Source organism: Ascidiella aspersa, chromosome 2 (assembly GCF_963924565.1).
Source record: "Ascidiella aspersa chromosome 2, kaAscAspe10.2, whole genome shotgun sequence".
Classification (NCBI taxonomy): Eukaryota; Metazoa; Chordata; class Ascidiacea; order Phlebobranchia; family Ascidiidae; genus Ascidiella; species Ascidiella aspersa.
Genome location: NC_139448.1, coordinates 14,832,813 through 14,846,602, shown reverse-complemented (window position 1 = coordinate 14,846,602; position 13,790 = coordinate 14,832,813). Strand labels below are relative to the sequence as shown.

Here is a 13,790-nt window from a genome sequence, read left to right as displayed (position 1 = left end):
TCGTGCGAAGCGCGAACAATCGAGGCCTTATGAGCCCATGGTTTTACTTCATTTAATGTTCCAAATAAATTCAGCCAAATTAGGACAGAAAACTTACTGTTCTAATGATTTACAAACCGTCGAACACAGCTGGTAAAATTAGGACAATTTATCGTTTTTTTATCCGAATTTTAGGCCATCTGGCAACCCTAACATTTATCACTTTTTGCGATATGCGTCGCTGATTTACACTTACCTAATCTATCGGGCGAGATTATATCCTGGGATACAAAATTATAATTTCACCGAAGTCAAAACGGGCTTTTTTTCGTAAGTTCACCGCTGTGCTTCGGTGGCTGTTGACGAAGCGGGTGCAAGCGCACTGCATTTTTTCGTTTGTCGGTAGCTGATTGTTGAGGTGCAGTGGAGCGAATCAGTAGCTCAGCACAGTACGCTGTCTACCTTTGCCTGCCGTCTACGGGCAAAGATTACTAGAACTACCCATGCAGTAGCCGTTTTTATGTAACTGTTTAAAATGACTTGCAATGCAACAAAGCACGAGTTGTCCTTAAAGCACTTTGGATTTGCTGGCTATAAACAAGTCCAGTGGTATACTTCACAGGTACAGTATTTCGAATTCGTTATTTTCAAGGCTTCATTCATTATTTGAACTTTTTATAAAATACGTTTACATGCATTAGTTTAATTGTTTATGAGAACTGGTTACATCCCTCTTTTTGATAACCACATTATAAAATGCAATATCTGAGTTTGATAAAGTACCTTGAACTTGTTTGCCATGTTCATATTTGCGTACATGCTTGCAGCAACTTTCCGCAACGTAATAGAAACATTTTAGCCTACTTAAACTGTAGCGGAAATACCTGTAAGACGGTAATGTGTTTCCAAATGGCCTTTAAGCACTACGCGAAATCTATGTGATATCTAGCAATACAGCTTGCTGAATAAATAGGTGTTGTTTTTAGTATTACCGGTAGGCTACCTTAATACATTTCAGTGGTGCACCAGCAAAATTCCATATATGTTGTTCCGTTGCTTCATGTTCGTTTACTTTTTTGGTTGGCTGATCGGGCATGTTATTTCGAGAGAGGAAGATTTCTTTTACTACCTCACTAATTGGGTTGAAACTTTGACATGTGCTTATCAACTAATCGCCTTTGCTGTTGCACTGCATGGTTTGTTGCAAGAGAAACTTGGGCACGATAAAGGTTGGTGCTAGAAAATCCTCGCTGTGATAATTTGTTCTTTACTTGTTTATCTTAAATATGTTGTTTGACATTCGTTTACCTTAATTGACATTTTATGGGCTTAAATGTTCAGCAATAAGTAGATATTGGCTTGACTGGTTTTCAGTTTAATTTATGCGTCTAGTTCTAGTTGTATGATTGTACAAATAAAAGTATAGTAGAACGGCTACATATATGTTTTGTAAGTAACATTCAGTGGAAACAAATATAGACCATTAAGTTATATTCTGGTTAGGGTATTTTAATCGAAAACTTTTAATTTCTTCAGGCCAGGCTACAATATTGAATTGTAGTTTTAGTATATCTCGAAAGACATTTAAAATAATATTTTTTGTGTTAAAAAATGCCAATATTTAATCACTTTTGATAATAAGAATGGCCAAGTGTTGTTGTGACCTCGGCAAACCGAAAAAACACGACTAACACTGATTACTATATTTCAGATGAAAAAAGGTCTTGTTGGTACCATGCTGTTACCCTGATCTTATTCAACATGTCGTTTGTGATGTCTGCTACCGTTTTCGTTATATTTTGGGCCGTCCTTGCCCCATACCTGCCTCGATCGTTTGTCTCACATCCGCTAATAATACAGCTGCACGCTATTAACGTTGTGTTGCTGATCATTGATATCTTTGTCAGTTCATTCGAAATTCGTCTGCTGCATTTCGTTTACAGCGAAATCTTTGGATTAACCTATGTCACCTTTACGGTAATTCTGCACGCCGCTGGTCTAACCTCTGCCGTTTATTTCGTATTAGACTGGGGCTCGAACGTTGGTCTGGCGTTGGGCGTGGTTGCCGTAATAGGGTGTATTGCCGTTCCGGTGGGGCAGCTTATTGCCTTCGGGTTATACCAGCTACGCACCTTTCTGGCCCGTTTATACTTCCACCAAAGGTCCCCGAAAGCTTATTCGCACAGCAACCGGACGACTGCACAAGACTCTATTCACTTGGACGAAATTGCTCTTAAATACCACCAAGATAATGTATATTAAACACGTTGCATTGTATTGACAATAAACCCACCAACTATCGAAATGAGATCATTGTAATAATTTTTAGCAGACAATAAACTTATTTTATGCGAACTTTGCGACCTATTATTAAGAGTTATGGCAGATTCCAAGACGCTTTGTGTTTCGACTTGCGTTCTGCGTTTTATGAATGAAGTTGTATGCAGGATCATTTTGGGAGACATTGAAAGCATATTATGAAAACAATGGAACTATTTCTTATAAGTACAACCATGGAAAAAAGGTCACTAAAAAGTAGCCTATAGCCATGGGGTGTGACTTTGGGTCTGGCATGTCTTAGAGCTGTCAGAATTTTGAATGATACTATAATCAGAAAACTTTTACCGCGAAATCAGTCCAGCGTCCGCTATTCATCGCACGGTATAGCAGGTAACTATCAACGATGTAATTACTTAAGATCACGACATCCTACATGACGTTATTGTTTTTAAGTGGCTTTATATGATGTCACTAATAAGCTAAATTCGTGAATTCCTCTGGCGGTGGCTGGGGTAAAATAGGCAATTTTTTCGTTAAGCAGATTAGCATGTCTGCAAAAATTAACTCATGCGAACAAAGGGCAAAATCGTGCAACTTTTTTTGTTACAAGCAATTCAGGTCGTGGGAACCATCGATAATAATGCTTGCATAAATAAGGTATAAAACCAGTGGGAAAGAAATTGTATGACGGGTTGATGTAGGTTAGGGATTTACGGTCCCACAACATTACAGAAAAACAATTCTAGCATTGGTTTTTAAACTTTTTTAGCTCACGACACATTAACCGAAAAACTCGTGGTACACTTCCACAAAGCAACAGGGACGTGCAGTCAGGGGAGGTAGATGAGGCACTGCCTCACCTGCCAACATCTGGCAAAGAAAAAGATATATCAAGCAAAAGTTATATCAGTTGATCTCTACCGCAAATTTTATTTTTTTCTTCTATTTTGTTGCGTTATTCATATCAAGCGTTCACGCGGTCAAAATCATTGAATACGCGAAGAGAGGCAGCGCCAAGCTGTACTTCTCTTCAGATCACAAAAGTGCCATACACTGCATTATGCCTGCCTTTTTCTTTCGCTAATTCTCTCGGAAAACACGATGAACGATTTAGCTATGATTTGAGGCAGCGTGGTCCAACTGCAGGCCCACGGGCCCAAAGTTGGCCCGCGAGTTCAGCTTTTTTGGCCCGCGAACTGATAGTCAGCTTTGGTTCAATCTGGCAATATCACTTAAATTTTTGTTTTTTAACTTTTTGGTGTTGAAATTATTTCATAACTACCGTAACTGAACAAAGGTATACATTCCATAAAGTTAGTATATATGCCATAGACTATGTATAATTTGCCAGCAATAAGCCTAAGAATCGCAATTTAAAAACATTGGCCCGCAAGATAAAAAAAACCTTGTTTATGGCCCGCGATGAAAAGAAGTTGGACCACCCTGATTTGAGGCATGCCTCAATTATGACGTCCACGCTATGAAACCTTTCTTTGTCCAGCTTAAATGCCGGCATACTGCGTGTACAACTGTACATTGACTTCATGTAGTGTAAAGCTATAAAGTTGAAGTCATAAATAAAGGCAGACCTATTGCAAATTTAAAAGTTTTGCATCAGACGACTGGACAAAAAAAATAACACGCAACTTTCAAAGAGATTCGTAAAAAAAGGAGTGGATGTGTGGCTGTCACAGGCGTAGCCAGGGTGGCCATGGCCACCCGAAATTTTTATATTATTGTACTCTTAATAATCATTTGTTTTGTAGCTTTCATGAGCAGTGCTACGTCATCAAATGTAATGCACTGTTACGTCATAAAAGATGTAATCATTATTACGTTTGTCATATTAATGTGGTTTTACTACTGTACTTTTTGAGGATTTTGTTTTTGCTCTCTGAATAATTTTTGAGTATTGCGCTAAATCTCAGTCAGTTGCTGCTCCAAAGCTAAACAAAAAGTATTCAAACTTTCTTTTTATTTTTATTATTACGATACCGTTTTTTTTTGTTGTTAAAGAAAAACGAGACTAGAAAAAATTTGTGCATCACCATCTAGGAACCCGACCGCAGGTCACTGCAAAGCAACAATATAATAACTTGGCAATTGTCTTCAACACACGGAGCTATATTTAGATATCCTAATACATTTTATCAGATTTCTAGTGGGTAGTGTGTTATCAAGTCTCACTCTCACATGCTTGATTGTTTTGTATTTTGACATTGAGATTTATTTTAACTTTTTTTACATTAGATTAGAATAGATTTGAACTAGAATTACATTTAAATGTTTACAACCAATTTAGTTTAATTTAAAATTATTCTCATATTATGTGACTGGTAATTTGTATGCGTTTTAGCATAACTTATGCTTTTCTGACTATAAAAATCACCACCTACAAGTTGGTCTGACCCAAAAATATTAATTAAAATTAATTGTTTCGAGTGAGGGACTAAAATTTAAGTTGAGGCAAAGTAGCATTTATGGCAAAGTGTCTTTCTAATATAAATGCAAAGATTTGTAAAAAAAAGAAATTTTTGCACCAATGCATGTAAAGATAATATAAACAAGGTGTTACGAAACAAGGTATCACTTTAAATTTGGTTGGAAAAAACTCAGTTGACAGTTTATTTACCTACATTTTATAATAAGCTTAGTACGTAGCACAGTATTATGAACAAAACAAAAAACTCAGGGGTGATTCGTAACTCAGGGTGCTTTGTAACTATATGTGTTTGTTTTAAGCATTAAACAAATACATTTAATATTTGTGACACTAAAATGAAATATAATGAAAAAATATGTATTCAAAAGTATGACTGTGTTGTTTCCCTAAATAAACCCACGTGGGGATGCGTTGTACGTAAATCATTACTCCAATCGCTCAAATACCCTTAATATGTTTATTGCCTTTCAATAAGATTGGCATGATTAAGGGTATTGTGTTATCATAAAGACGTCAGTACTTTTTTATCTACTAAATGAATATGTATCACAAACAACAGTTTGCGATAAAAGAAGAAAATGAGTTTAAGTAATGCCGAAATCTGACGTGACGTCTGCTGCGCCAACGTTTAAAATAAAAGTAAGTATAATGTTTGTATTTTCTAATTAATCTAACAATATTAACAACAAGAAGTGCACTAATAGTTGCAACTATAGCAGTGAGGCTTGAGGCATACATAGTTATAATGCGTTTTTTAATTTCATTCTTTTCAAAGGAATTATCTAAAAAATATCGACAAGTCAATGTTAGGCTAAAATAATTTTAACTGACAGCAGCTGTGGTAATCAGCACGTTTTGGCAAAATAATAAAGAGCAGGTTATACCTTCACTTTCTCTGCCAAAGTAACAAAGTGTGTTTTTAGCTATGCATGTTACTGTTTGTTAAAATCATTACTTTCTTATTGCATTGCATATCGTGCTCTCAAAACGGTTTTGTTTATATATTTGGTCTTTTACCTTCAATCATTGGTACAATAGCTGGTTTGTTTTTAAGAGGTTTGAAGGGCCGTACAAGTCAAGCGAACATGACAAAGACGACGCTAATAAACAGGCTTTAAATCAAGATTTCAGGTACAGTTTGTAGCGTAAAGCATTGCCATAGTGCAGAGAGCCGTGTGTGGAACCGGCTTTATATGGCTCCTAAAAATTGATTCAAATTTTTCAGTTATTTAGTTTAAATAGGTAAAAAATTAGTTGGAGATGGGGATTGACCATGTCCTCGTGGCATCCCCTGGATCCGCCCCTGCCACTTGATTTATTATTGAAAAACTGTGTTATTTTATGACTACTGACGGGTCTTACTTTGTCCAGTTATTTCATAAACAAAGATGTACTGTTCCGTGAGTGCTACACGAGGCTCCGCCGACTCGCTGTCACCCTGTTTACTTGCGCCTGCTTGTCACTGGCAATTGCAGTAGCCGATATCGAGCTTGCACGGGTCGCAAGACACGCAGTGTCACTAAGTCTTGGATGCACCACGACCTATGAACGAGGCTGGAACAGGTACGAGCAAATGGTAACATACCATGCAGTTTAAGTTTAGATTGGTTAAGTAGGCTAGGCCTACTTGTTTGTACCGTGTTACGTCGTATGCATGATTTAAATCATGTTTAAATGAATTATTTAGATATAGCACGGTTTTGTTTGTTGTTGGGCATAGGCCTAGTACCATGCGTCCTGTAGTTTACCATAGACCGGGACAAGTATATAGTTTGATTTATAGAACTTGTTCCGATACGGATATTGCAGGTTAACTATAACCAATATGACACATTTTCAATTAAACATGAATTAAACATTTAATCACTAAACTTTCTTCTCCAGCCATGTAGCCTATATGTCTATGTTTTTCAGATATTGTCCGGCTCTTTCAAATGGCAATGTAACCACCTTAGGCAACAAATCGTTAAATGAAACGTATTATCAAAGATGGGTCAGCGCTTACTGGACCTACTCGTGGGAATATTTCGTAGTAGGATTATGTTTCAAGGTATAATTTGGCACATCAATCTTTTTTATTTTAACCAAATGTTATTTTATAATCAATCAAAGTTAGGATTTTTCTCAAAATACTTTGATACAAATGTCGTAACATTTTTAGGTATCACAGTAAAAGTACAGTTATGGCATAGCCTATATAGCGTATCACTCAGCCAAATATAGGCATTTATATATAAGGTAATTTTTAATTTGTGTTGCTCACAGGAAATGAAAGAGTCCATGCTCCTTTAGTTTTGTTACATTTTATCAATAATAAGTGCTGTACAACTATCTTTGCAAGCACGTATAAAAACAGCATTCACGTATAAAGCAATATACTTTGTTTAGGCATGCCTTACATTCTTGACGGTACTTAGCGTGGTGTGCTTCATTGCTTATTACAAGGCTGAACTCACAGTTCTTCGCTTGAAGAAGTACATGCCAGAGGACAACAGCTTTCTTAAATCGCCAAAAATCAGGTAATGTTATATCAAAAAACATTTAATTCTCTAGTATGGTTGTCACAACTTTGTGTTAAGTTTGCGATTAGACAGTGTAAAAATAATACTATCAACCGTATACGTTTTTGCATATTTCCTTCGCAAAACAATGCTAACTTTTTTAAAGGGGAAATTACTATAAAAAAACTATTGTGAAACGTGATTTGTCAGTTTTTTGTAAACCATTGCGTATTACCTGACATTTGGTTTATATTTTTAGACCTTTTTGCATAAAGCTATGCCTTCTTTGCCTTCACGTACCACCGTTTTGCGATGCTTGGATAGAATACGAATTTCAGGTTATTGTTTTGGCGAGAATTTTCATTTGTGGAATCAAGATTTTAAAGGAATGCAACGAATTGCGTTATCACAGGTAGGCTACAATGCATATTTTAGGACTAACGACAGCAAACATTTACAATATAAAATCGGATATCAAAATTTTATCTGGGTGACTCGTTCTTTTACCTTGGTTCAACGCTACTTTCCAGCCAATTGCGAACGCGTCAGCGAGTGTGAAAAAAGTGAGCGTGGATGATGGCCATATACCCCCTCAAATTACGTTATTGCCGATATAAACAACAAAAAGCCAAAATGCGCGAATCTTAATTAACTTCCTTAGTATATTTTACCTCGCTTTGGGTAAAAAATTGGGATTTTTCTATTGGACGTGGGCGCTATAGGGAACATATAGCACTCTCTTAAAGAAATGTAAGCAAACTTTATTACGTAAAGACATTGTTTTGGCGCTTTGCGCCGATTTTTTGTACAAATTACAATTTTTTTTGTACAGTTTAACAGGAAACGTTCTAAGGAATAACTGATCAATTTTCACACATTTGCTGTTTTTTGATAATTCTGAATTTTCGATTACACTCCCTACAATGGTATGCGAAAAAGAAAAAGTTTTGCATACCCTTTCCACATTCGGCCAGGCTTCCACTCTTATGGAAAACAACGTAATGGTTCAGTGCATTTTTCTAATAAATTTATATTTTAACCTCTTTTATTGCAGATTGGGTAACGTGTTATCCAATTTGGCCCGCGTTAAAATCCACAGCACATTCTTGATTAAAACCTACTTCTTGCGTCACCCAAAGACCATTCTCTTGATGGTCTACTTCGTCGTCATCGGATTCTTTCCCTACTTTGTCGTCATGATGGAACGAGTGGAGGGAAACGATATAACTTATTTAGTAAGAGGATTCTCTACTCCTACTCTTTAAGGGTTTCCTACTCATCTAAATAGATTAGCAACCACTCTAGGCACTTCATGCCTTTCCATTACAATAAAAACTAGTGTTGTCCATTTTTTCTTATTTAATTCCAATAATGATGTCCGTTGAGCAAAAACTAGAGCAATCTGATCCGATACAAACGACGCCAGTAGAGGTCCAATTAACAACACATAATAAATAAACGTGGAAAAGTAATGTTTTCGATAGTTATTTTATTTTCTTGATTCTTCCACGTTTGAGCTTACGAAGACTTTAATAACTGCATTAGTTAGGTATCGGATCGGCACCGATAACACTTTACTACAGGACGGGTAGTCGAGTACTGGCACTACCTTATCGGGGATCGGCTCTGATCCTACGTGAGCGATGTTGTCGAGCATCCCTGGTGATTACCTCCAATGGCAAACTTAACTTATACAGGATGCGTCGTGGTTGATGGTGGTCACGGTAACGAACCTGGGTTCGGGCGAAGTGCGGCCCCAGGGCCTGGTTGCTCGCATGTTTGTCGGCTTCGGTTCCGTGATCGGAATCCTCACCACCGCGCTGTGGGTGAACGTCTTTTCAAAGTACCTCGACCTGCCCAACGAGGAACGCAGGATTCTTTCGATTGTCGAGCATCAGAGTGAGTGCTAGTGTAGTGTTATACTTGTCCTGGCGCCTAGGTTCGTGCATTCTTATTTTGGAGAGACAGGAACAGTGGAAGTTTTTGTGAAAACCTTTCTTTCAAAAGCATTATGCTGACCAAAAACTTGTATATTAATACCCCTACAATTATATCATTATAGTTAAACGCCGTTTCTAGTATTAACACCATAACTTGACTGAAGTGCACTTATGTCCCTTTTTTTTAATGACTTGACTCGACTGAAGTCAGCTGGACAAATGTCTTGACTTGAAATTAGGTCAGTTACGCAATATATAGAATTAAGTGAGTTAATTTAATACATTTCGGTAAAAGTAGGTGAGTTGATCTATGTGATGAGTGGGTCTACCAGCAGTAGTTATTGGCAACTTTTACATATCTGATGCTAATAATGTTATCCCAGGATGTCGCCGATTGGAGCGCAACACGGCTGCAAGCTGTATTCAGTCCGCTTGGCGTCGCTATTGCCACCGCAAAGCGGCGAGCAGCGGGAGAAAACACAGCTGGCGAGTTTACACTGAGAAAGCCTACAAAAAATCAATGTGGGAATGGAAATGCGCCAGGCAGAGCATTCGCGAAGGTTTGCGACGTTTCCTTTTGTTTTACAGCCTAATCCTATGCTTTGTGTCCAGAGTCTACGCTTGAAAACCATAGCAAACTAAACCAACGAACATATCCTTTCTATAAAAATGAATATGTGCATGTAGCTTCTGTAAAACAATAAACAATAGTCTGCGGTAATATTCCAATCAACGACCTTGTCCATAGCAAGAATTTTAGCAATACGGCGTTTTATTGGTTTGTGCGGTTTTCGTTATCATAGTTGTGCACATGTCATAATTATAAGGCTTTCACTTGGGTTTTTGTTTCCGAGATTTGAGTTTATTTTTTACAGTTCGACGTAACCTGGAGTCGGATTTTAATGCAGAAGATACTTTAATTGTTGCTCGCCACATGGCAAGGCGGATGTCCGAGAACAGGCACAAGCCGCTGATCATAAAGAAAAGTTCAATAAACAAGTTTTCGTGGTAAGCCAACCTTGTGTACATCCACCAATAAAGATACAAGCCTGTAATTTGACAAAGGGAATCATATAACATCGGCGATTTCAGTTTTAGTATGTTTTTCGTGGAAAACATAAGGACTGGACAAACGTGGGAAAAGTTAATAAATACCTTACCACACCTCTTTGCTTTCAGGGACAGAAAATGGTCGTCGCCGTTTTTAGGCATTTCAAAGAGCACTGTTAAACCAGGAAACGGCACTAGTGGCAGCTTGCGCATTGAAGTAAGTCGTACGCAAATGCGATATTTATAGCTCTCAAAGTCAGTTGCTTTGTAGACTTAACTTTTGCGCTAGCAGCCAAAAAGTGTCGAGCTGTTGTTTTACTGACGCGTTCGCACTCGACAGGCTCAAGTACATTTACCTTCCAATTTAAGCCGCAAATCGGTCGTTAAGACATTCTTTTTTGGCGCAGACTTTTCGGTGTTTGTTCTTTTGTACCCAAAGTTCACAATTCTCTGTACTTTGTTGCGCCATGAATTGTTTAAATACAACGACTTTTTAGGAAGAAGTTGAAGGTCAGGATTCTTTAATGTCATCCCTTACAACCAGGTACATTTATAATTACAAAGGCGGCAAGTGTTTTTGATGCACCAAAAAAGTTGAAAATATAGTCAAATTTAAAAAGTGTATATATTTACAATCAACATTTAACCTAGAGTTGCCATTTTTCTATTTTATTTTCTTAAATTTGACGACTAGTTTTATTCTGATTTATAGCGACTTGCTTTAAGAATAATATTATAACTTTATATTAGTCAATTTCTTTAGGATATTATTTGTTCCAGATATTTAATTTTGAGATTTTTCAATGTGTTGTTAAATAGAAACCTAAATTTATAAACGCAATATTTTCTTTAGCCTCGAGATACCTAGTGATGGCGTGACGTCATCATTCAACAAACGTTCAACGGTAAGAATTAAGGTTTAGTTGTGCTTGGTATAACTTGGTACTAACGAGATTTGATAAACATTCAAGATGAGATGTTTCGTTTTTTTAATAATACAAATCAGTGATGGGCAACTAATTAATTACTATTAATGCCATGTTTTTATAATTGTGTGCCGAACCATAATTTTGGTAGTTTTTATATAATTTAACCACCAAATTTAATTATACCGTTCATGTGACATTAGAAGATGTAACCTCGCTACAATATAGTTTAGAACCGATAAAACGATATGGTAAAAAACCATTCTATCCAAAAATGTTATGTTATGTATATTTTCGATCTAGATAAATGTTTAGACATGAAAGGTCGTCAGTTTAAGTAAAACAGTGCTTTAGCCTGACATGCAATAACTTCGTATGATAATTAGTTTTTGACTCATTCTAAAGAGTTAGTTGTTGACCTCAAAAAGTTGTTTGATATACAGTAGTCAAAGAACTCTTTCATATAGTCCAACTACGCGAACTTGTTTAGAAATACCGAAACTAATGTTTATCCTTTGGTGGTCACGTCATTACCACACAGTAAAAGCTGCTACACTCTGCCATACCCGCTACAAGGAAACAATTCCGTTTAAAACAAACTCCCTTATTATGAGCGAACCAAAAACAGCGTTTTTCCGCGAACCAAGTTATGGGTGAGATGGTTCAACACATAGAACCTTCCATAATGGAAACAACGTTCTTCAAGTAGAGATAAAATACTCCTTCAGCACGATAATGCCACGCGTTGAACTTTTAGGTGTAATTGAGTTTCGGTTCATGGTCTTTACTATTTCTGTCAAATAGCACGAGCAAAGGACGGTGCAACGTCTGGGTTGGGAAATACAACGTCTGGCGAACCAGGTTTCACAGTTGGAGGACAAAACGCAGCACGTCTACTCATCAGTGCTAAGTCAAATACAGGTCATCGCCAAGTCCGTCGATGCTATTTCACAATCCTACTCGCCTGGGGAATACGAATAACACAAATAAAATCTGAATTTCTTGCCAATAAAAAATTATAAAAAATAGAGGGTCACCAGCGTTTCTCACCAGCGTGAAATAAAAAAATAGGCAGATATGTAATACGAAAAATTCCCTCCTTTAAAGGTTATACACCATCCTATTCTTCTCAACCTTGTTAACCGTTAGTCAACATGACGAAGCATTTGGTTTTACAATAGAATTAATGGGTTAACGCTTATACTAATCCAATGACGATGTATTGATTTCTAATTTCAAAATTCCTACGACATATTTTACGACATTGATTTCCAAAAATAGCTTCATTGTTCTTAAGCTTTTGTTGATAGAATTGTTGCCATCAGGTTGCAAGAACAGGGTTTCGTTCGTCATCTTATCATAACTGATTGATTAACCTTTCCTCGTCATAATGAAATTGATTTAACGTTTGCAACACGTGCTATCTAGGTCAATGATTGCGCCTTTAGCGAGAAAGTTAATTCCGTCCCATCGGGATTTATGTAATTCAACATTAAGAAAGGTAATGGCAACTTTCTCCCCTAATAAACGGCAATCTAATCCGTCAATGGCAATCGATCGCATATAGTACAGGGTTACGGCTAACCAGACTCGAAAATACAACACAAGCGAAAGAGGTCACAAGAAAGTACGTCATTTTAAAAAAGACTTACGGTAGCCTGTAAATGCGCAGTAAAGCAACGTTTCTAAATAAACCTTATAAAGAACTTTTTTAAGATGCATTGTGTCGTGAGATTTCAACGGCTTTACGAGGTGCTGATTTGAAAGATACAAGCGGTGCCAGCATGAAAGTCATAGCCAAATACAAACACCAAAGCTTTAGTAGTAATTTTTCAGAAAGTCAGTTTCAGTGCAGTTCAAGGTGATATGTCAACCGTTTTACGGCACAAGATTCATTCAGATTTGGGAATTATCTATGATCCATGAATAATTGATAAACGTCATGGACACAGTCACACCGCTCAGCCGACAACCAATAAGGCTTAAAGACTTAGGCACAATGACCTGAAAATACATTGACAGATAGTTACAGTTTTGATTGACGCCGGGTAGCAACTTTTACCTGAGGAACGTGTTCATCGAAATTTTGACAGAAATTACGTAACGCAATGATTCGAGAAAACACTACGGGTAGAAATTGCAGTTAAAACAAGTGACGAACCGAGACCGAGCAGCGACAGGAAGTTTTCACTGGACAGTCAAAGTTTAGACAAACAACGATAACTGGTCAACCGACTGGCGAAAGCCAAGGGACATCTTTTAAGAGAAACTAATGTACGAGGTAAAAGTCATTGGGTCTCACACTTGTTTTACTAGGTGATTTGTTGACGTCACAACGCCTCGACCAAAGTTGTTTCAAACAAAGGTGGCCCCTCCTCGATCGTGACGCCTGTGACGGAGTTTAAACTACGCTGTTTTCACAAAATCTACATAGCCAAGATAGGATCGCTAGAAAGATTTAGTTGTGTCTAACGCTGAAGGCTGTGGTTTAGGTCTTAGATGTAGAAACTTCGATGCCCTGCCATTTGGCTGGCAGTTTCTATAGGCAAACAGCTTATTGGAGTAAGGCGACCTCACAATTTGACGACTGTTATAACCTTTTTGTTTTGACCGCCTTTTTTGTTTTGTTTTTTCTAATGTAGTTTTAAACCTTTTTAAGTAACAAGCACCG

The 13,790-nt window shown here is 37.3% G+C and overlaps 2 protein-coding genes across 2 annotated transcripts; both read left to right on the top strand.

Annotated features, from left to right (window-relative positions):
* Positions 1-461: 461 nt before the first annotated feature.
* Positions 462-2,241, top strand: LOC146163896 (protein rolling stone-like). The gene is made up of 3 exons (XM_083380624.1): positions 462-601; positions 998-1,208; positions 1,691-2,241. Exons 1-3 carry the CDS (start codon positions 515-517, stop codon positions 2,239-2,241), a joined length of 849 nt encoding a protein of 282 aa, XP_083236750.1. The 5' UTR covers positions 462-514.
* A 3,052-nt stretch (positions 2,242-5,293) lies between these two features.
* LOC146163895 (uncharacterized) lies at positions 5,294-12,100 on the top strand. Its single transcript, XM_083380623.1, has 14 exons — positions 5,294-5,341; positions 5,757-5,833; positions 6,074-6,265; positions 6,617-6,752; positions 7,091-7,221; positions 7,463-7,615; positions 8,258-8,438; positions 8,901-9,102; positions 9,527-9,703; positions 10,019-10,151; positions 10,323-10,410; positions 10,691-10,737; positions 11,047-11,098; positions 11,924-12,100. Exons 1-14 carry the CDS (start codon positions 5,294-5,296, stop codon positions 12,098-12,100), a joined length of 1,794 nt encoding a protein of 597 aa, XP_083236749.1.
* The last annotated feature ends 1,690 nt before the right edge of the window (positions 12,101-13,790 follow it).

What these genes read in the sequence shown, in the direction of transcription:
- LOC146163895 (XM_083380623.1), top strand. Translation starts at nt 5,294, where the DNA reads ATGCCGAAATCTGACGTGACGTCTGCTGCGCCAACGTTTAAAATAAAA. An exon ending in GCTTTAAATCAAGATTTCAG is followed by an intron (nt 5,834 to 6,073) that starts GTACAGTTTGTA and finishes TACTTTGTCCAG; the next exon opens with TTATTTCATAAACAAAGATG. An exon ending in AACGAATTGCGTTATCACAG is followed by an intron (nt 7,616 to 8,257) that starts GTAGGCTACAAT and finishes CTTTTATTGCAG; the next exon opens with ATTGGGTAACGTGTTATCCA.
- LOC146163896 (XM_083380624.1), top strand. Translation starts at nt 515, where the DNA reads ATGACTTGCAATGCAACAAAGCACGAGTTGTCCTTAAAGCACTTTGGA. An exon ending in TCCAGTGGTATACTTCACAG is followed by an intron (nt 602 to 997) that starts GTACAGTATTTC and finishes AATACATTTCAG; the next exon opens with TGGTGCACCAGCAAAATTCC. An exon ending in GAAACTTGGGCACGATAAAG is followed by an intron (nt 1,209 to 1,690) that starts GTTGGTGCTAGA and finishes ACTATATTTCAG; the next exon opens with ATGAAAAAAGGTCTTGTTGG.